The sequence below is a fragment of the Marmota monax genome, unplaced genomic scaffold (assembly GCF_021218885.2).
Source record: "Marmota monax isolate L192 unplaced genomic scaffold, Marmota_monax_Labrador192_F-V1.1 WCK01_AAM20220418_F8-fsc00062, whole genome shotgun sequence".
In the NCBI taxonomy this organism is placed as follows: Eukaryota; Metazoa; Chordata; class Mammalia; order Rodentia; family Sciuridae; genus Marmota; species Marmota monax.
Genome location: NW_026695221.1, coordinates 9,436,536 through 9,457,744, shown reverse-complemented (window position 1 = coordinate 9,457,744; position 21,209 = coordinate 9,436,536). Strand labels below are relative to the sequence as shown.

General features: G+C 44.4%; 3 protein-coding genes across 7 annotated transcripts in view; 2 read left to right on the top strand and 1 right to left on the bottom strand.

Annotated features, from left to right (window-relative positions):
* The window catches only part of Fam118b (family with sequence similarity 118 member B), a 50,793-nt gene extending 44,113 nt beyond the window's left edge, over window positions 1-6,680 (top strand). For 4 of the 5 annotated variants that reach the window (XM_046432783.2, XM_046432782.2, XM_046432780.2 and 1 more), the window contains 4 exons: window positions 1,750-1,878; window positions 3,076-3,361; window positions 5,877-5,936; window positions 6,156-6,680. In XM_046432783.2, the coding sequence (XP_046288739.1) occupies window positions 1,750-1,878; window positions 3,076-3,361; window positions 5,877-5,936; window positions 6,156-6,169 (489 nt within the window). In that variant the 3' untranslated portion in view covers window positions 6,170-6,680. The remainder of the gene's footprint in view (window positions 1-1,749; window positions 1,879-3,075; window positions 3,362-5,876; window positions 5,937-6,155) is intronic. The other variant, XM_046432781.2, reaches the window with a different exon arrangement.
* Window positions 6,681-6,965: 285 nt separating this feature from the next.
* Window positions 6,966-12,936, bottom strand: Srpra (SRP receptor subunit alpha). Its single transcript, XM_046432778.2, has 14 exons — window positions 12,681-12,936; window positions 12,018-12,101; window positions 11,561-11,724; window positions 11,200-11,360; window positions 10,805-10,964; window positions 10,531-10,684; window positions 10,218-10,309; window positions 9,997-10,115; window positions 9,780-9,866; window positions 9,323-9,495; window positions 9,026-9,239; window positions 8,448-8,611; window positions 8,262-8,360; window positions 6,966-8,108 (listed from the first exon to the last, which is right to left on the bottom strand). Exons 1-14 carry the CDS (start codon window positions 12,795-12,797, stop codon window positions 7,980-7,982), a joined length of 1,917 nt encoding a protein of 638 aa, XP_046288734.1. The 5' UTR covers window positions 12,798-12,936; the 3' UTR covers window positions 6,966-7,979.
* A 232-nt stretch (window positions 12,937-13,168) lies between these two features.
* Window positions 13,169-20,241, top strand: Foxred1 (FAD dependent oxidoreductase domain containing 1). Its single transcript, XM_046432687.1, has 11 exons — window positions 13,169-13,340; window positions 13,898-14,133; window positions 14,827-14,937; window positions 15,179-15,297; window positions 16,825-16,919; window positions 17,213-17,314; window positions 17,987-18,063; window positions 18,232-18,392; window positions 18,560-18,689; window positions 18,990-19,094; window positions 19,518-20,241. The coding sequence occupies exons 1-11, from the start codon at window positions 13,184-13,186 to the stop codon at window positions 19,770-19,772; spliced, it is 1,548 nt and encodes a 515-aa protein (XP_046288643.1). The 5' UTR covers window positions 13,169-13,183; the 3' UTR covers window positions 19,773-20,241.
* Window positions 20,242-21,209: the final 968 nt, after the last annotated feature.

Genomic DNA, 21,209 nt, shown 5'->3' with positions numbered 1-21,209 from the left:
TCTATACCATACCTAAACCATCTATCATAATACTTAATTAAGGATGTTGATCTTTGTCAGCAATAACAGAATAAGTGCTTAAAGTCTCATGGTTTTTGTAATTTTTCTTCAATGCTTTGTTTTCTTCAGGAACCTACCTTTGTGGCCACCTTAGAACCCAGCTAAGTATAATCAATAGACCAGCAATTCACTCATTGGCATTCATTGCCCCTGTGCTGCCTCTCCAGAGTAGTAGCTCTAACACCACTCTTGAGGTTTTGCTGACCTGGAAGCTAGGATTTAAGAGGGAATCAAGTTGGGTGTGGTAGTGCATGACTGTAAATCCCAGGCAACTCAGGAAGCTGAGGCAGGAGGATCATAAGTTGGAGGCCAGCCTCAGCAACTTGGTGAGATCCTATCTCAAAACAAAAAATAAAAAGGACTGGGGAAATAGCTCAGTGGTAAAACACCCCTGGAATCAACCCCCAGCAGGGAAAAAAAAAAGAAGAAGAATGAAACTGAATTTAGAGAAATGGTGCCATGGAAACTGTTCTTCTATGATTGGAACGTTTTCCTCCTATGCCCCCATGCTTTGTATAGCCAGCTCCTCCTTCATCAATAAGTCTCAACTAAGTTACCTCCCCAGAGAAACCATTTCTGATCATCGTCTTTAAATTGTACATTATTTTGGGTCCATTCCCTTGCCCATTTCCTTTATAGTACTGACTGTAACTTGCAGTTTTTATCTTGGATGTTCTTTATGTTTCCTGTTTATTTCATAGGAATAGCAACTCCATTTGGACAGGTATGTGTCAGGCTTTCTTCCCTTCATGACTCAGTACCTGGCACTTAGTAGATGCTGAATAAGTATTTCTTGAATTAAATGATTACATTAAATTCAAAAATTAGTGTCTGGAACAGTTTGTCTACCATTTCTGATATAATCTTCAAAGAGGGCAGTCAGTTATTCATGGGCATCAGAAGCATAAAGGCCTTCCCAAAACTAAAGTTACTTACTGTCAGTCTTGGTATTTTCTTCCTAATTTCATCAGTTGTCTTGAGAGGCATCCCTAATTTAGGTTTCTCTGGGGTACTGATGTGATTCTTTTAGTACTTCTGTATTGCTTTGCAAGAAACTACCCTGAAACTTTGAGACTTAAAATAGCAAACAGTTTATTAATAAAGTCAATAACCCGTTGAAACTAGGCTCGGCGACTCAGTCTGGTAGTCCTTTGGCTGGTTTTGTGGCTTAGCTGCATTTATCTGGTTGTCAATCTGGACTGCATGGTATATAAGTGGCAAAGAGAAAAATAGGACTAGTTGTGCCAGTACTTTCCAAGCCTCTGTTTGTGTCATGTTTGCTGTTGTCCCAGTAGCTAATGTAAGCCATGTGGTCACACTAGAGTTATCACAAGCAGGGACTACACAAGGGCCTGGTTGATTTCTTGGGCCCATCAGTGCAGCATTTCTCTGTCGCTCTCATGTTTGTCACTGGTAGAAAGGTCCTGTTATTTCTATAAACTATGACAAATGAATTCTGACTTCTGATTATTACTTTCTAAGAGAAATCAGCAGACTTCCTGCCATCCCTTCTTGACAGTTACGCTTGAAATGGAAACAGGCCACATCAGGTTTTGCATTCTTGTCCTGTGATACCATGAAGCTGGATGGTTATGTCAGAAGTCCTTTCCTCAAACAGCCTCTTGCCCATTGTGACCTTCAAGCAGGTGCCATTTTGCCACATAGATGAGCTGTCTCTGTGTCGTGCAGGTCCTTGAGTGGGCTCAGGAGAAGCGGAAGCTAAGTGTGCTACACATCCATGGGGTCTACACCAACCCTAGTGGCATTGTCCTTCATCCAGCTGGATATCAGAATGTGCTCAGGAACACTGAAGTTATGGTGAGTGGTGCTGATCTTGCTGAACTCAGGAACTCTCCTGGGAGCCTCTCTAAATATGGCATAGGTCTTAAAGGGGGAACATTTTCATTAATCAAAAGCTGGGGGCTGGGGATATAGCTCAGTTGATAGAGTACTTGCCTCACATGTGCAAGGCCCTGTGTTCAATACCCAGCACCACAAAAAAAAAGCAAAAAAAAAAAAAAGCTGAAAGGTCAGACATCCTTCGTATGCCTTTTAGCTTCTGAGTGTGCAAGCCATCCTGGGAAATGGAGAACTTTCCTTCAGATCAGGACAGACTCTTCATTTGTACTTGCAGCCAGCAGATGGTACTCTCATCATTGGCATCATCCTTATATACAAAGAATACACTGATACCTTTCTTCATTGTTTTATTAATAACTGGGCCAAAAATAATTTAGGCAACTTTTTACATACTAGTCGCTATTAGAGCATACAATCCAAAGAGCTTTTTGTTAAAACAAAAATGGCCTAAATTGAATTAAGTACACCCACTCACATTTAAACTGCTTGATGGAAAAAAATTTGAAAAATTTTGGCTAGGATGATAAAATGGAAGTTTTCTTTTGTTTATTGATCTTTAGGGTGTAAGTTTTGGACTTGGTCACATGTACATGTTTAAACCAGAAGTACTTCCTGGCCAGTGATATGTAGGGGAATTCATTGGCCCCCCCAACTCAGTGCTGGCTATTCTTAGGACTAGACCACATAGAATGGTAGTAGATTCCTTACATGGTATAGCCAAAGTAAATCCAGGAAATGTATTTTCTAATAAGGGATTTATTATTATTATTTTATTTACTATTTCTAATAATAAGGGATTTATTCCTTGACATCTTCTAAAACTGCATCTACAACTGAAATTTAGTGATTTCTTAAAAAATTATTTGTAACATTTTTAAATTTGTGTATATTTGTAAATATATACATACACATTACACATAACATTCACACCCTTGTTTATATTCTAAGTAGTCAGACTTCTTTGAGCAAATCTATTGAGGACCCATGGTTCAGTTTGTAAAACAAAACAAAACAAAAAGGCAAATGGAGTCAAAAAAATTTGAATCTCAGTTAATTGGTCATTGTAGTTGCTAAATGTTGACTTTTTGTTTTAGACATGCCTTGTATCAGGTATTTGGTATGATTAATATATTTTGGTTTTTTTTCCCCTTTAAGAGAGAGATTCAGAAACTCTATGAAAACAAGTCATTTCTTTTCCTGGGTTGTGGCTGGACTGTGGATGACACTACTTTCCAGGCCCTCTTCCTAGAAGCCGTCAAGCATAAATCTGACTTAGAACATTTCATGCTGGTTCGGAGAGGAGATGTAGATGAGTTCAAGAAACTTCGAGAAAACATGCTCGACAAAGGAATTAAGGTCATCTCCTATGGAAATGACTATGCTGATCTTCCAGAATATTTCAAGCGACTGACATCTGAGATCGCCACGAGGGGTAGATCAGGTAAGAAGCATTTTGAGACTAAGAGGAGTCTAAGAGTAATAGCCCTTTGGCCTTCTATGTGTTTATGATGGGTAAAATCATTATCAGGATACAGAATGCAGTATCTGATCATACTTCAAAGGGAGGTCAGTCTCCAAGTTAGACTTAAATGCCATTTAGGTAATAGGAACGTGGACAAAAGGCATACTCTAGCAATTCAGTATAAATGTAGGAGGAACAAGAAACATGTAAAAATGTTCAGCCTTACTAGTTCTCAATAAAATGCAATTAAAATTTAGATTTCAAGGGCTAGGGTCGTAGCTCAGTGGTTAAGAGTGCTCGCCTATCATGTGCGGGATCCTGGGTTTGATCCTCAGCACCACATAAAAATAAATAAATAAAAAAAAGGTATTGTTTCTAAAAAATATATTTTAAAAAAAGAATTTAGATTTTAAAACTGAGAAGGATTACTCAGTTTTGGCTAAGGATATGGGGAAAGAAATTTTTTCTTGAAGTGTTTGTATAGTGTTTGGTGGTGAAAGGAAGGTAAAGTTTGTTGTTTTTTGGTTTTTTTTTTTTTGTGGTACTGGAGATTATGTATTTCTGATTATTTTCTTCTATGTGTTGTTTTTTAACCTAGAACCTCAGTACTCTTACTGCTGTGCAAATTGCCAGCCCCCACCCCCACCCCCCTTTTTTTTTTTTTTCATTTTAATTTGAGGCAAGGTCTCATTAAGTTGTCTAGGATGGCCTCAAACTTGGAATCCTCCTGCCTTAGCCTCTAGCACAGCTTTTATGAAAATGAATGTAATGTGTATAAAAAATGCAAAAATCTTTGATCCTAAGAAAATAATCGAATAATTGCACCATCACATGTACATGTGAGAATGTAATATATGTTGTATATGCAACGGCAAAAAATTGGAAAACACCAAAGTGTCCTGTCCTCATGAGTCATTAGGAAACTCTCTATATAGATACCCCAACATTTATTTAATTGATGAAATACAATGAAGCCATAAAAGAGAAAAATGAAATTCTGCTAAGGTGATGTCAGACAATTAGTAGAGGGGAAAACAGCAGGTATAATTACCACTTTATCAGTCCCATTCATGGAAAATTGTAGGTGTATTGTGTGTTTGTGTGTGTATGTAGGAATATCTAGAATGGTCTTTTGGTGTTTAATTAAATGGTCATTTTCATGAGTTTTTTGTTTTTGTGTTAGCATTTTCTATTGCGACTATGATTTTAAACAGCCTGGAACCACTATATGACCCAGCTATCCACTCCTCAGTATTTATCCTTAAGAATTAGTCGTCATACTACACTGATACATGTATATACATATTTATAGCAGCACAGTTCAATATCGCCAAACTATGGAACCAACCTAGGTGTCCCATTAACAGATGAGTAGATAAATACTGCTATATTGCCTTCCAAGATGGGTTCCCATACCAATTTTTACATTTCAGTGCCGTGTATATATATTATGTATTTCTGATTATTTTCTTCTATGTGTTGTTTTTTAATTTTTCCTAAGCTGGGCACAGTGGCACACATGTAATCCTAGCTACTCAGGAGACTTGAGGCAGGAAGGTTTAAAGTTGAAGGCCAGCCTGGGCAATTTAGTGAAAAAGTAAAAAGTAAAAAGGACTAGGGATGTGACCCAGTGATAGAGTGCTCCAGGGTTTAACCCCCAGTACTTCAAATAAATAAATAAGCAAGCAAACTAACTTTCTTAAACCATTTTCTATCCCAGTGCTGTCCAGTAGAATTTCCTGCCATCATAGCGTAGAGTCTTCATTGTGCAGTGCCAGTGCCATAAGCCACAGACAGTTATTGAACACTTGAAATGTAGCTGTTGAGGAAGAGAATTTTTAATTTATTTGGACACTAAATAACTGTATGTGGCTAAATGTTACCATACCAGGCAATGACAATACAGATCTAACCCGTTCTCTGTTGTGGGGAATAATTGGCTACTTTTTTACTCTTGTACTAGGTTGAATTTTTTTACTCACATGCTCCCCATCATTTATCAGACAGAATTTTGCCTAAATTTGTTTTTTTTTTTTTAAAAAAAATACTTAGGCAAAGTCTCTATGTAAATGTTTCATTTACAAGCAGTTTGGTGCAGTAAGGAAATTCATTGCTTGTTTAATGCAACAGCCTGAAGACCAACCCAACTTATTCTCCTATCTCATCTTCTGTTGCATTTTTAAATGCCATATTTTTTAGTCATATGTGTACCCTTAGCTCCCTTTAGTTGTTTTTCTCTCCCCAGTTTCCACTTGTGGTACCAGGGATTGAATCCACGAGTGATGTTTTCACTGACCTACATCCCAGTCCTTTTTATTTTTGACACAGGGGCTCCCTAAATTGACAAGGCTGACCTGGAACTTGTGATCCTCCGCCTCAGCCTTCCGAATAGCTGGGATTACAGGTGTGCACCACCACGCCCAACCTTTTAGTTTCCTTTTTGCTATTAATAGTTTTAGCATTTCAGTCTAGTCTGACACTTATTACTCTTTAGCAGGAATGGTGAGAGAAGGCCAGCTAAATGGCTCATCTGCAGCACACAGTGAAATAAGAGGTATGCTATTTCCCATTTGTCACACTGTCAGAAAAGTTTCCTAAAACTTAAGACTGGAGAATGATTTACCTCTCCACTAGAATACCATTCCCTATCTATCTAGTCTATTATAAGATTCCTAGACTCTCTAGGTCTTGCCTTTAAGAAATATCAGTGAAATATCTGCCGCTTTCCACCTGTTTTGTGAAACTTCATTTCATTCTTTTTCTTTCTTCACAGGTTGTAGTACATGAGCGAGCTAGAGAAATCACCACCAAGCTGTAAGGCCCTAGTGTGGACAGTGTCTAATAAGCAAATTTAGAAGAACTCAACACAGCTCCCAGAAGCACCAATACCCAGAGGTTGAAATTTGGGGCAGAATAGCAGGGGGAGATGTTCCAACTTTTCCTTTATGCTGGCTGGTTCATGACATTCTGCTACCTGTTCCAGTTCAAGAACACCTGAATAACAATGGGACCCAAATGCAGCCCCCTCACTATGCCCACCCAAGGCTGGACATGCTTGTGTCCACACAGCAGACCAATGTTGATACCTCCACTGACTGTGGCTATAGCCCTGCATGAAGGACTTGGGGAGCTAGAAGTCATGGAGTCAATGGGGCTCTTGTTGCAGTTTTGTACTCTATTGGTTTTTCAACTAAGCTTAATGGCTTTTTTAAAACATGACTTGAAGTTCTAGTTTTCTAGATCTTTTACAGTGTACAGTATTTTACTTACTGAGCTGTATTAAAAGCTTGTTCATTTACTTGCCAGGGCCCTGGCTCTACTTTGACAGTCGTAGAACTCTCTTAACTTGCACCAAGGTACTATAAGAAGCCTAATTTTTATAACATAACTTAAATTTTAAAAGTTCTGTTCTTTCACCTTGGGGTGGGGTGATATATTCCTAGGACGACACCTTACTTACCTGATTCCTAGGAGCAGCCTCAGCTCCTGCTTTATTGCCCTTCTTGCTGTAAGTCCCAGAACTAGATAGTGTGATTTGGGATTTTAGTTTGGAATCCTATATAAAAAACTTTAAGACCTAAGAGCCAGTTTATTTATGAAATTTATTTTCTTATATAAATTATGTATTTCTCTGGGCAGACAGCCTTCACCTTATTGCACTAATAGCACATCTGTAATACCAAGCTACAGGACAAGTCTTGACAAGAGGTTTGTTTTCTTCAACGTAGCACTTGTCTACCAGGCACTGTAGAAGACAGGGATGAAAAAGAAGCCAGGACCTGCTCAGGAGGTGAAGGGTTGGGCTGGGCAGGGGGCAACGGATACCCTTCTGATAATTGGTTTTCTCCCAGGAAGGGGAACATGCAAGGCTTACATACGGATTCCAGGACTAGGGGAAGAGTCAGAAGGCTGAGAAGCCCAATGCAACACTGCAGCTCAGTTCCCTGTGTTTGGGGGAAGCAGGGACTCACCTTTCACTCATTTTTGTAACAAATCACTCTGGCCAAGCTGATGCTTTGGAGAAAATACAGTATAGGGGTCATCAGATTTTGAATTAGCAGCAATTAAGAACAGGCCACATACTGCCACAGTGAAGTGGATGTCATCCTGGCACCAGGGACCTGAAAGCTGTGTATCCTAGGAGAAGGTGCTGTTTAAGACCCAAAGCTGGCTCTAGAAGAGTCTCTTAACCTAATGGAGCTGGGACCTCAAACTGCTCCTTAGGCTCAGATGGCTCTATGACCATACTAGTTCACAAAGTTCTTATGTTGGGTCTTCCAACCATTGGTCAAAGCTGTAATGAGACTGAGTCTATAGGCAGAGTGAAGGGGATGCCTGAGTAGGAAGAGGGAGGCTCAAGGGGGGAAAGGGAAGGTCAGTGGGCAGTGACTGAAACATGATTAGGTCCTCCTTGCAGATGGAGGCTAGGCTGACAAGGGAGTGGGGTTGGAAGGAGCTGCAAGCTCCTAGAGCTCCCTCACTCTGCCTTTGTACTATACTGAAGACAAGTTGCTCACATACTCTAAAGCACATTCTTGATAACAGGAGTAGGGGTTTGTGGGGGAAAGCGGCAATTTGGTATTAGGCAAGAGCCACATTAAGCCTTCATGAGGGCAGCCACCACAGCCTTGGCATTGAGACTGCGGAGATCACAGTAGGTCTGGCCAGTGCCCACAAAGACGATGGGTTTGCTTGTGATGTATGTCATAGAAATAGCAGCTCCCACCTGAGGAGAAAGGGAACAGCCAATCAACTCAAGTCCCCTTTTCACTCACCCTTAGTAACAAAGCTTTTTTTAACATCCTTAAGGCCTCAGCTCCCTTGTGAAGGAAGTCCATTCCTCCCTCCTTTCTCACTGTCATGTTTTTTTCACACTTACCTTGTCATCAATGGTGTCAAATTTGGTAAGGACAATGCCATCAATGAGCCGAGGTGTTTGAGCCATAGAATGGTCAGCCAGGGCTCTATTGAATTTGACCTGCAAAGGGAAAATATGATAGAAGTATAAGAAGCATCTGATTTGCCAAAGTTTAAGTTGTAAAGGGAACTAGGCCCAAGCCCTCACCAGCTGGTCCACGGCTTCATTGCCTACTAAGGCCTCCCCCACAAACAGCACCAAGTCAGGCGTATTGACAGTAATGAGTTTGGCCAGGGCAGTCATCAGGGGAGCATTGTCTTGCATGCGGCCAGCCGTGTCCACCAGTACCACATCAAAGCCTTGGTTACGTGCTAGAGAAAGAAAAAGTGGTCAACTCAAACACTTGTCAGTCGTGCTTCTGCCAACTTCCTCCCAAGAATTCATAGTCTGGCTGTTAAGACCTGTTTACTTACTCAGGCTCTGGATTCAGTTACAAGGTAATGTGAGGAACATGTCCATGCTTGGCCACCACCAAAAACATTTAAAGAAAGGACAGCAATCGGATAAAAGTGAGCAAATTCAGGTTTCTTTGGTTAGGATGTATGAGCTCTATCTCCAACTATACACTTTACCCTAAAGTAAAGCACCACAAGTAACTAATTCTGACTTTTCTGTTACTCAGCAGTGAAGTCTGTAATAGCAGAAGGTTGATCCTCTGGGCAAATTCCAAGAGTGCCCAAGGATAAAAGAACCCCCAACAAGCCCACACTTTCTGTGTACTTTACCAAAGGCAATGGCTTCCATGGCAATGCCGGCAGCATCCTTGCCATAGCCCTTTTCAAACAACTGCACCATTGTGCGGCCACCATGGTTTTCTGGGGGATGTAGGGCAGTCAGACGCCGGGTATGTGTTCTCAGCTGCTCCACAGCCCCAGCACGAAATGTGTCACAGGCAGCAATGAGAACACTGAAGCCATTCTCTAACAGCCAGAAGGATATCTGTGCAAAAGAGTTAAGAAACCTGTCACCTAGAACATGGTTCTAAAACAGTAAAGAAGTTATCAATGACAGCCTGCACTGACCTTGGCAAGATTAGTAGACTTCCCCACTCCATTAACACCACAGAAGGTGACAACATAAGGGCGCTGGCGACGCTGGGCATCCATGATATCCCGGAGCATGTCTACTCGACGCTGCGGCTGCAGAATCTGCACCAGGGACTCCTGTAGAGCTTGCTTGACTGTGGAAGTCACCGCTGAAAAGGAAGCAGTAGGGAACTCAGCCATGAGACCCAAAGAATGTACTAAAAAATGCCCAACACCTTTCTGAGCTAGCAGACCATAAACTAGGATCTAGTCATAGAATTTCAATCTATGCTGGTCTAAGCACTTTGTAAGTATCAACTCATTTACCTTCCTAAAAACTCCAGGCTATATAATAAAGTTTAGAAGACAAGGAATTTGCCAAGTCATAAGAATGGAGGTCTGTGTGTTTAACATCTCAGTAAGCACAGGCACATTTTAACATGAAAATACTTACTGCTGAATGTCCCCATCACCTTCCCTTCTAACTTGTTGGCAACAGATTCACAGAGCTGGACGGCAATGTCTGCAGCCACATTCTTAGCTGCAAAGAGATGGGGACAGGTGTGAGTTCTGTGTCAACAGTGATTGATCCTTGTGGCACCACTTAGAAACTATTCTGCTTCCTGCCAGCTCTACTCCATGAATGAATCAGTCCAGACCTCAGAACTTACCAATGAGATGATCACGCATCTTGTCCAGCACAGATTCCATGTCTTCACGACTCAAGCTCTTGGAACCCACAAGGCCCTTCAGCATCCCAAACATGCCACCCAGAGTTCCCTTGGTAGCACTGCAGGCACAAGAGATCAAATACACATAAAGCCGCAGGCAGAAGTTATGGTCTATTAGTTGTGCAGCCAAATATACCTCTCCCCACCTGAAATCCCCCTACCTAGGTTTGGTGGAGTTTTGAGCGGCCCCTTCATCATCTGAGCTGCTGCAATCCAGGTCCTGAAGCTGCCCCCCAGGCCCAGTCCCTCGAATCTGGAGGATGTGGGGAAAGGAAGGAGGTGGGATCAGGAACACTACAGGCTCTGAGGGATAAGAGCCGAGGGTTTACCCTATCCACACTGCTATCTCCAATCTGGGGAGGCTCCAAATATAATTCATCCCCTCACTCAAATTCAAATATTGCCTTCCTAGTCTCTTGCTTCTTCCTAATTTCTAATTAATGGTGAACTTCATGTGGGCCCGTTTTCCCTTACCAAGTTGATGTCCTCAGACAGGGCAGCCTCTGGAGTTCCATTGGTGGTAGGAGTGCTATAATCCAAGACTTCCTTGTTAGCACAGCCACCTAGTTCCCACACCCGGGGGGCTTTTTTGCCCTTCTCTTTGGGAGCATCTGACTTCATGGACTTGCTGCAAAGGGTATTGGAACAAAGGGTTATGGTGGAGAAACAAGAAAACATAAGCTAGAGACACAAGCTCCCTTGCCCCAATGTCCATGTATTTAGAACTAGTGCGAGTCAGAATGCTCACCTGGATTTGTCCATACCCCTCCCATGCTTCTGAATGAACTCTTCTCTCTTCCTGCGTATCAGCTCCTCTTTAGAAAGTTCTACTCCATTTTCGGCCCCCACTGAGAGACCTGACTTTTCTGCAGGGGCTGCTTTGCTGGTAGCCAACGGGCCATCAGAACCTGTTGGGAGAAGTCTCATTGGAGATTTAAAAAAAAAAAAGAAAAGACCAAATCCCACCCAAATAGACAAAGTCTTCCAAATCCTTAAGAGGACATTTGGACCAGACATCTTGGGAATCATCAGGGGATATATTGAGTGTCTGGGAGGCAAAGAAAAAAGAAAGGAACACCTCAGTCCTTAGTGCCACGTTAGACACCTTTCATGTCTCAGTGTGTCCAAGGGGCTTAAAATTACCTTCCTTCTTGGTCCCCTTTTTTTTGCTGTTCTTTGCTTTTTCCTTGGGCTTTTCCCCCCGTGTTTCAATCATGGATCTTACAGGTTTCTTAGCCTTTTCAGAATCTTCATATTTCTTCATCGTAGTGGGAGCGCGGATCTTACTGCTCTCCTCCGCTTCACTAAAGAGAGAAGAATGGTTGATCTTTCTACTTCATGGAGAAGGAAAATAAAACCCAGAGAGAAGACATCATACCAAAAATCAAAACTAGGTAGCAAATTATAAGTGGCTTTTAACACACAATTTACTACCCTTGAAACACTGTCAGGATGGGACTCATCAAAGCAAAGAAGCTGATTTTGGACAAAGGAGGCCTCTCACCGAAGAAGCCGCAGGAAGTCATTTTGGAAATCAAAAGTGCCATTCAATAGACTTAAAGCACTTTGCTGTTGGATCTCTGTGCGGTACTTGTCTCGAAACAGCCGGTGCACATCATCTATCAATTTGTCTACATACGTCAGTGTTAGAATCTTCTGAAAACCAACCTGTTTAGAGGAGAAAACAGAGCCCACAGATCTGCTTACATGCCAGACCAGAATGGAGGGAAGCCAACCCAACCCAAGCCTCCAGAGATAGGCTCAGCTACCTGGCAGGTTTCCCTATCTTGAGAGGCAGCCAAGCTCACTGTCTGGTCCAGACGTTGCTTCCTTTCCCCTTTTCACTTTCCTAGTTTTCTTAGTTCATCACATACACTGGGTACAATTAATCAGAGTTCTCTTTCATAATCAGGACTATGTTCAAAATATAATCATTGTCTCTCTAAAATATCCCCACTTACCACAAACACCAGCTCAAACTGGTTGTCCAGTTTATACTTGAGTGTGAGGGCTTCATGGGTGAAGGAGTTGTTACCTCCCCGCTCCTAGAAAAAGAGTATGTCTCAGGGTTCAGGCTATCCCCACAGAACACAGACTTGGTCACCTACAAGATTACCTTTGGAAAAGAATGAGACGTCCCCGCAAAGTCAAACCTATCCTGAGGGCAAGAGGATGCTGGGGCATTTCCAGAATCCCAACAGTGAGAAAGAGTTGAGAGGGGAGGCAAGACACGTGGAAACCAGAAGGGAAATCTATAAACAATCAGATCTACTAACAGCTGTGCACCATTTACAGTTTATTAAAGGTATACACACTCATCCATAATTTCACCCAGCCTCCAAATAACAGAAAACCAAGGTGCTACTGGTGAGCGGAGAGAGCGGATGTAAGTCCTAAGAGGAGCCAGAATCCGGCTTAGAGTCCCATTATTGGAGGCGGGGGTTGTCGCAAAGTTGCGAGGCAGTCTGAAGGGGCGGTAGAGAGTCCGGGTGACCCGTGAGTGGCCAGTTTAGGGTGGGCGGCAGGGAGTAGGGGGAGGGAGGCGGGGAATGAACAGTTGAAGGGAGACCATAGATGGGGTCAGTGAGAAAGAGACCAGAGTTCTGATCCCGCGGGGGTGGTACCTGCAGCAGCACGGAACGAATCAACGCGTTTACGGGCCCGGTGCATGAGTCGCTCACGCCCTGGAAGCACCAGAGCACGAGCCCGCCCTTGGAGAAAATGGTGAAGAAGTCGAGCATGGCGGCAGCTGGAGAGGAGCTGGGGCCGGCACCGGGAACTCGGCCGCTATCGCCGCCGCTTCCTGCTGCGCCAAACGCGGGACACGTCACACCAGCGGTCCCGGAAACCGGCTTAATGCACTTCCGTTTTGAGAGTCCGGGTTTCCTCCCTGTGTCCTCCTGAGGACGCGTACGACTGACATATAAGCAAGACAGGCCAATGGCGGGTTGGGACGGGCATAGGCGGGGCTCCTGGGGTGGTCACGGGGAGGTGGCTGCCTATAACGTGGAGGGGTGGGGCCTGGGAGGACTGCTGGCCAATGGGCGCGCTGTTCTGAATGCCCGTCGGCGCAGGGCTCTGACCACGCCGATGGTAGCGGTGGTAAAGCTTTTACTAGTGCTGGGCCATGTTCCGGAGCGTGCTGCAGCTCCGTTCCGGCCCGGGCCTCTTGATTCGGGGACTAGGCTCTACTCTGGGTAAAGTTGAAGAGGGTATTGTGGTTCTGGGGTACTTCCGGCTATGTGACCTTCAGGGCCGGGACCCGGGCCCACACTGGCAGAACAGTGGGTCAGCTTGGGGAGGAGAGCTTGCCTGTCAGAGTTTGTAGGACCCAGGCAGGTGTGTGGATCCCAAGGCAGACCTTCTTGAGTGACAGATCCTCTGTAAATGGCGGTTTACTGGTGGTGATGGATGTCCAGGATAAGGTGCCACTTAAAGGTACCATGCTTTAAAGAATGCTGCAACGTGGGTGTACCAGGACCTCTTCTGTGGACCTAGAATATGCTAGTGGAGATGTCAGTGAATTTGAATATCTGAGTCTGGAGGGAGAGAAGTCTGTATAGGAGATAAATATATGTGAGTCACCTTGCCTATGCGGACAGAGTAGAAAGTGTTCATTTTAGGAAATTGAATCCTGCAGTGCTGGACATGATACATGAAAAGGGAGACAGACTGTTGGTATATAGATCATACAGCCAGCAAAGCAGTGAGTGAGAGTTGTCCTCATGAGAAGGGATAAAAGTGGGGACTGCCAACACAAGTGCCTATGTATTCCCACCTTTTTCTGTGCCTGTCCTCCAAATCCCCACCACGTGAAGGAAACAAATGGCCCTCTAACCACAACTATGTCCCACAGACTGGGATGAAAAGGTGTCTGAGATTAAGAAGAAGATCCGGTCCATCCTGCCTGGAGAGGCCTGTACTCCACTGTATGACACTAGCCACCTGCCCCCCGAACACTCAGATGTGGTGATCGTGGGAGGCGGAGTGCTTGGTTTGTCTGTAGCCTTTTGGCTGAAGAAGCTGCAAAAGAAAGGAGATGGCATTCGAGTACTGGTGGTGGAACGAGACCACACGGTGAGGTCTGGAGTCGGGCAGAGTCTTGAGTGGGACAAGGAGGATGATGCATTTTAAGGACTCTAGAGGAAACACTTCAATCTTTGGAGGTCCCAAAGACAGGGACTGTGCTTTGGACTTTTGACCTTTATGAGAAAGAAATAATCCCAGATTCTTCTGCAAACCAGGAGCATTGCATAAAGTTTTTGGCTTTGAAAAGATATTCTACAATGTTGGATCTTTCTGGATCTCAAAGGCCTGGCCAAAAGAGCCTGCATTCAAGCTATTGTTAATGCAAACAGCTATCTTAATGTTCTTTTAGGTTCCATTACTTAGTTTTTTTCATTTAGTTATTTCTATTTGCCATTGCCAGCTAACTGCAAGTCTTTGTACTTTGGCCACATCCTTGTGTTTTCTAATAGTCAAATATTAATCTCCTGACCTTGGATTTCCAGGTAGTTACCATTTGGTCCACTGTGTGGAACCCTTTGTAGATGAACAGCCCTCTCTGCTCTTCTCATTTGCCCATAGCAATTTTATATTTATCTTTGAGTTGGTGGTTGGCTTGCATATGGGTTCACCCACCCCTACACCTCTTAGGTTATATATTTACAAATAGGATTTTCCTTTAACTTTAGGTCTGGAACTCTAAACTTGCATTGCAGTATTCCATTCACATACTAATGTACCTCAACTTTTCTTGTCTTTCCACAGTATTCAAAGGCCTCCACAGTGCTTTCTGTAGGCGGTATTCGTCAGCAGTTCTCATTGCCTGAGAATGTCCAGCTCTCCCTCTTTTCAGTCGACTTTCTACGGAACATCAATGTGTGTGCTATGAGATTTGAGGGGTTGGGTGGTGATCCCAGAAGGAGGAGCAGCCCATCTAGCAATGGGATACAGGGAGCAGAAATGATTCAAACAACTAGGAGTCGGAACCCTTGCTTTTCTTCCCAGTATGGGTGCCTAAAGGAGACCATCTTTCTGGTTTGGGTGCTAGGAACTGTGAGAAGGCCAGGAATACTCTTTTCTTTAAGTCAGCCTCTTTGAGCACCTTTTCTTTCACTAGGAGTACCTGGCTGTGGTGGATTCCCCTCCCGTGGACCTCCAGTTCAACCCCTCAGGCTATCTCTTGCTGGCTTCAGAAAAGGGTGCTTCGACCTTGGAAAACAGGGTGAAAATGCAGAGGTGGGTGCTTAGCACATCCCTTGCTGCTTCTCAACCTCATATTTGTGGTGAGTTCTTAACCAAGTTAAGAACTGGGAAGCTGGAGTTGATGGCCCAGGTGCCTACTCTCTAGGAGATCAGTTTGTCAGGAAAGGTGAACTCATGCACATCCTGGATACCCAGTGCTAACAGTTGTCATGCAGATATGGAAAGAACACTACAGTGGTTCTTGCATTTGCCAGATCATAAGAATGACCTAGGACATGTCTCAGACCTAATAAACTAGATTCTAGGGAGGGTCTGGGAATCTGAGTTTTTAAACAGGAACCCTAAGTTAGAGGTCAGCCAACATTTTCTTTCTGTGAAGTGGGGTGGGGGTACTGGAGATTGAACTCAGAGGCACTCAACCACTGAGCCACATCCCCAGCCCTATTTGTATTTTATTTACAGACAGGGTCTTACTGAGTTGCTTAGTGCCTCGCCATTGCTATCTTCCTGTCTTAGCCTCCCTAGCTGCTGGGGTTACAGGCATGCACCACCGCAGCCAGCTAGCAAACATTTTTTTTTTTTTTTTTTTAGAGAGATAATTTTTAATATTTATTTTTTAGTTTTTGGCGGACACAACATCTTTGTTTGTATGTGGTGCTGAGGATCGAAACCGGGCCACACGCACGCCAGGCAAGCGTGCTACCGCTTGAGCCACATCCCCAGCCCTAGCAAACATTTTTTGTAAAGGGCCAGCAAGTAAATATTTTAGGCTTTGCCAGCCATTTTATCTCTATTGCAGCCACTCGGCTCTGCCATAAAAGTTGCCATAGATAAAAATATAAATGATTCAGTGTGCCTCATTTAGAAAAAGAAGCAACAGGTCATATTTAGCAGCCTCTACCCTAAGTGAATTTCAGAATCAGTCAAGGGTGGGAATCTTTGTGATACATAATGAATGGAGGCTTTCTTTAATAAAACCTCTACAAGTCTAACTAGTGACAGGTAATCTCCTAAATGCTTTGCTAGTATTAACTCATTTAATCATCAGAAAATCCTTGTTTCACATGAGGGGAAATTGAGGCACAAGGACTTAATAAATGGTGGCACTGGGATTTGACTAAAACCAGGCACTTTGGCTCATGAGTTTTCTTTAGCACCTACATTCTCCTGCCTTTGGAGAACAGGGTCCCAGACAAGATACTTGTGCTGATGGATAGGATTATATTACGTGGTGGAGAGGGAGGCTGTCCTGGGAGGAGTGGAGGTAACAAAATTCCCCACTGTGTCATGAAAATACATGGAATGGGTAGGAAATGAGAAGAAATAAGTATATTAAAAGAAAATGAAGGAGTAGGGAAGGAAAGAGGGTCTAGATACTGAGGGACCTTGACTAGGAAGCTGGGTCTTTGCCCATTCAGCAGTGAGGAAAAATCAGGGCATTTAGGACAGGGAAGTGACATGAATGAGCTGGACTCCCTGCTTGTAGAGTTGAGGTTCATACTTGCTTCTTTCACACACTCACTCTTAATACATGTATGCAGACCTATACATTTTTCTCAGGCAGGAAGGGGCCAAAGTTTGTCTGATGTCTCCTGAGCAGCTTCAGAACAAGTTTCCCTGGATGAACACGAAGGGAGTGGCCCTGGCATCTTATGGTGAGGTTTGCCTGTAGAAGGGACAGTTTTTTCCCTGAAGATGGCGGTTTGGGGGCTTAGTATGCCAGGGCCATAATGAAGGAGAACTGTTTTCCTTCTTGGCAATGAGGTCTGCCCCAAGCCATGCTGTTTTTCTGCCCTTTAGCAGGATTGGACTCTGATTCAGTTGGTCAAGATGACCTTCCCTGGCTTCCCAGTCCTAGAAAAATACTAGGGGTGGGGTTGACTACGAAATATACTCTTGAGAAGAGAGTCCTAATCCCTCTTTGTGGGTGCTCTTTTTCTTATCTCAGGGATGGAGGGTGAAGGTTGGTTTGACCCCTGGTCTCTGCTTCAGGGGCTTCGGCGGAAGGTCCAGTCCATGGGAGTCCTTTTCTGCCAGGGAGAGGTGACACGTGAGTCCATGGCCCCATTCCCTCTGCTTTTGTCTATCACCCAGAGTATGGTCTACACTGGGGCCCATCTTCTCACAGGTTAAGCAAGGCTCAGTGCAGGAGACCTTCTCCCTGAGGGCTAGGGATAGATAACCTGACCTTACCCCTCACTAGACTGCTTTGTGACTTCCAACCTGTTTCACAATTCCAGCACTGTTCTGTTATGTGTGTAGCCAAGTTGTCCTGGCTACCTGATTTCTGTTCACTTCAGTGTCTAGAAAAGCACCCATCATTCTAGCTTTCTTTCCTTAGGAACCAGGGAAGCTGGGTGTGGTAGCGCACCTTGTAATCCCGTTCATTGACTCAGGAGGCTGAAGCAGGAGGATCTCAAGTTTGAAGGCATCCTGGGCAACTTAGTGAAACCCTGTCTCAACATAAAAAATAAAAAGTTGGGGATATAGCTTAGTGGTAGAGCACCCCTGGGTTCAATCCCCAGTTCTACAAAAAAAGAAAAATAGAAACCAGTGGAAACCCCATTCCCTACCCCTAACCTACCTCAAGGACTTTTTTACTAGGGGTGCAGCATGGATAGTGCTAGAGACTGAAGCAGGGCGTCTCTCATGCTAAGCACGTGCTGTGCTGTTGAGCTTCACCTCCAGCTCCGAAGGCTTATATTTGATTTCTTTCATACAGGTTTTATCACTTCATCTAACCGCATGGTGACCTCAAGTGGGGAGGAGGTGGTCTTGAAAAGGATCTATGAAGTCCACGTAAGTCCCTAGTTCCTGTATGCTTAACACAGTGGAGGGACAAGAAAAGTAATAACTATCCTGATGTTGGTCTTCTACCTGCTTTCCAGCAGGGGTAAACTAAGGCTTAGGGGAAGTGTGTGTCTCATGGACCAGGCCCTCCCTCCCCTCATCTTCTGGTGCCTGCAGGTGAAAATGAACAACAGCCTGGAGTACCAACCAGTGGAATGTGCCATTGTGATCAATGCTGCAGGAGCCTGGTCTGGGCAAATAGCAGAGCTGGCTGGTATTGGGAAGGGGCCACCTGGTACCCTGCAGGGCACCAAGCTACCTGTGGAGCCAAGAAAAAGGTAGCTTCCCTCAGGGCATCCCAGGACATTAGTGGAAGAAAAGAAAGAAATATAAATGTTGGTTGTGTGTATGCATGTGCTTGTGTATGTGTGTGTGTGGATGAGGTAGGGGGGCGGATTGCTAGCCATGCTGTTCCTATGATACACTAACCCCCTGATTATGACAGGTATGTGTATGTATGGCACTGTCCCCAAGGTCCAGGCCTGGAGATGCCATTTGTTGCAGACACAAATGGAGTCTATTTCCGCCGGGAAGGATTAGGCAACAACTACCTAGGGGGTTGTAGCCCCACTGAGGTAAGTTAAGGGGAGGTCGGGCGAGCAATATTGGGAAGGGACATAGACTAAATAGACTATTTGCCATAAAAGAGCCAGGTGTTTTTTTTGTTTTGTTTTGTTTTGTTTTTTGGTGGGGGATGGGGTGGGATAAATCCTGTGCCATTGATGCTGTAGCTCCTTTACTACCTACCCAGTTAGAACTGGGACCTTTTCTCTGGGTTCCCCACCTACTGGGGGGATTGATTAAAAGGATCAATGAGGTCTAAGTCTGCCCTTATGTCTTAGGCAATATAAGTCTTGTCCCCTTTTCTCACCCAGGAAGAGGAGCCAGACTCAACAAACCTGGATGTGGACCATAATTTCTTCCAGGACAGGGTTTGGCCCCATTTGGCTGAGAGGGTACCAGCTTTTCAGAGTCTGAAGGTAACTAGCAGGGTGTAGTTCTTCCTATTTGCTTTTGGACATTGGACAAGAAGGATGATACTGGAGTATCTTAGTCCCTTGAATCTATCTACTGCCTTGTTTCCACCATCTCATAACTGCTGAAGAGTCATTTGAACCCGTCCCATCCTCAGCAGCTGACTCCTGACGAACAGTGATGGTTGAAACCAGGCTTAGTGGCACATGCCTATAATGCCCAGCTACTCAGGAGGCTGAAGCAAAAGGATTGCAAACCAGCCTCAGCTACTTAATGCGACCCTCAGCTGGGGGTGTAGCTCAGTGGTAGAATGCTAATCTGGCATGAGGCTCTGGGGTCAAGCCCCTGTACTGGAAGGGGAAACAAAAAAAGAGGGTTAAGTATGTCTGCAGCCTTCCTGAGAACCCAAGCCTCTTGTGTACCTGCAGGTTCGGAACGCCTGGGCTGGCTATTATGACTACAACACTTTTGACCAGAATGGCGTGGTGGGCCCCCACCCACTAGTCATCAACATGTACTTTGCCACAGGCTTCAGTGGTCATGGGCTCCAGCATGCCCCTGCCGTGGGGCGAGCTGTGGCAGAAATGGTGCTGGATGGCTACTTCCAGACCATCAACATGAGCCCCTTCCTCTTCAGCCGTTTTCACTTAGGAGAGAAGTTCCAGGAGGACAATATCTTCTGAGTTTGGAAGCTCTTCACTGGGCCACACTGGCCCAGCTGTGATCTTTGCCTCACTCTAGCCCATCACTTCCTGAGTCCTCCCTGCACTGTGCCAGGGTCTCCTGCAACCAATTCCAGAGACTCATCCCCTTCTCCACTGTCTTCTCATCTAGGCCGTTTTGGCCTCCTGTGGCTGGACAAGTCAGTGAGCACAGGCTTTCAGACCCAGGACAAGAGAAAGTGATGGGGCAGGTCCCTAGAACTGATCTGTAGCACAGGCTGATGGTACCCACCAAGGCAGTACAGCTGGAGTTCTGAGAGCTGTGGCCCAGGACTGTCTCCTTCCTGGTACTGACCCAGAAAGCTGGCCTCTGACTCTCTGGGTAGACCAGGGCAGAAACCAGGCAGAACAATTCTGGGAAAGGCTGGCTCAGATTCATGACTTGTCTATTTGTCCTATTCATCAGTCAATAAATGTGATTATCTCTTTCCCTCCTGTCTTCTGTTCCTTCTACTTTTCTGCTCAGGGTAGAAGCTTGCCAAGCATCTCATTAGCCTTTGACACCAGGAGTGGGGAAGCACAGCCCCATCCTCTTCCCAGGAGCTTTCTTAGAGCCCAGTGGTAGGCATCTCATTCCAAGCTAGTGCCCCTGTTTCCAAGTTTTTGTAGGAACATTGATTGTAGAGGGAGGGATGGCTCTGTTCATCTGTTCAATATTTATTCAGCCCTAACTTCTGTCCATACATATTAGAGATCCATTAGCAAGTAAAGCAAAGCATAGTATGAGTCTTCACTAGAGCTCTTATATCTATGTCCTGCCCTCAACCACTGCCTCTTGATCAGATAATAGTGTGACCTCTGCAGAGCCAGAGTAAGCACAAAACATGGACATCTCACCTAAGCTGGAGGTCTGGGTGAGACAGGAAAGGATTTCTCCATGAAGCTGCTTAGGGAAGTTGGTCTTCAAGCACAACCTAAATAAGCAACTTAAGGGAATCCAGGCAGGGTGAAAACACTAACAGGCTCAGAGATAAGAATTAAGATTCAGGGGATTTGTGTTATTCTATTTGGGCTGCCACAACAGAATATCTTAAACTAGGTAATTTATAAACAATAGAAATTTATATTGCTTATAAGTTCTGGAGACTAAGATCAAGGTACTAGTAGATTGGGTGTCTAATAAGAGTTTGCTGTCTACCTCAAAGATGGTGTATTCTCTTACATCCTCACATGGTAGGACTAAGGTAGCTCCCTTCTTCCTCTTTTTTAAGGCACTAATCCCATTCATATGGACAGAATTCATGATTCACTCATTTCCAAAAGGCCCCACTTGTTAATACTATCACAATGAGTATTAGGTTTCAAGAATTTGGGGGGTGGGCAGGTTCTGTGCACCCCTATAATCCCAGTTACTCAGGAGGCTGATCAGATAATAGTGTGACCTCTGCAGAGCCAGAG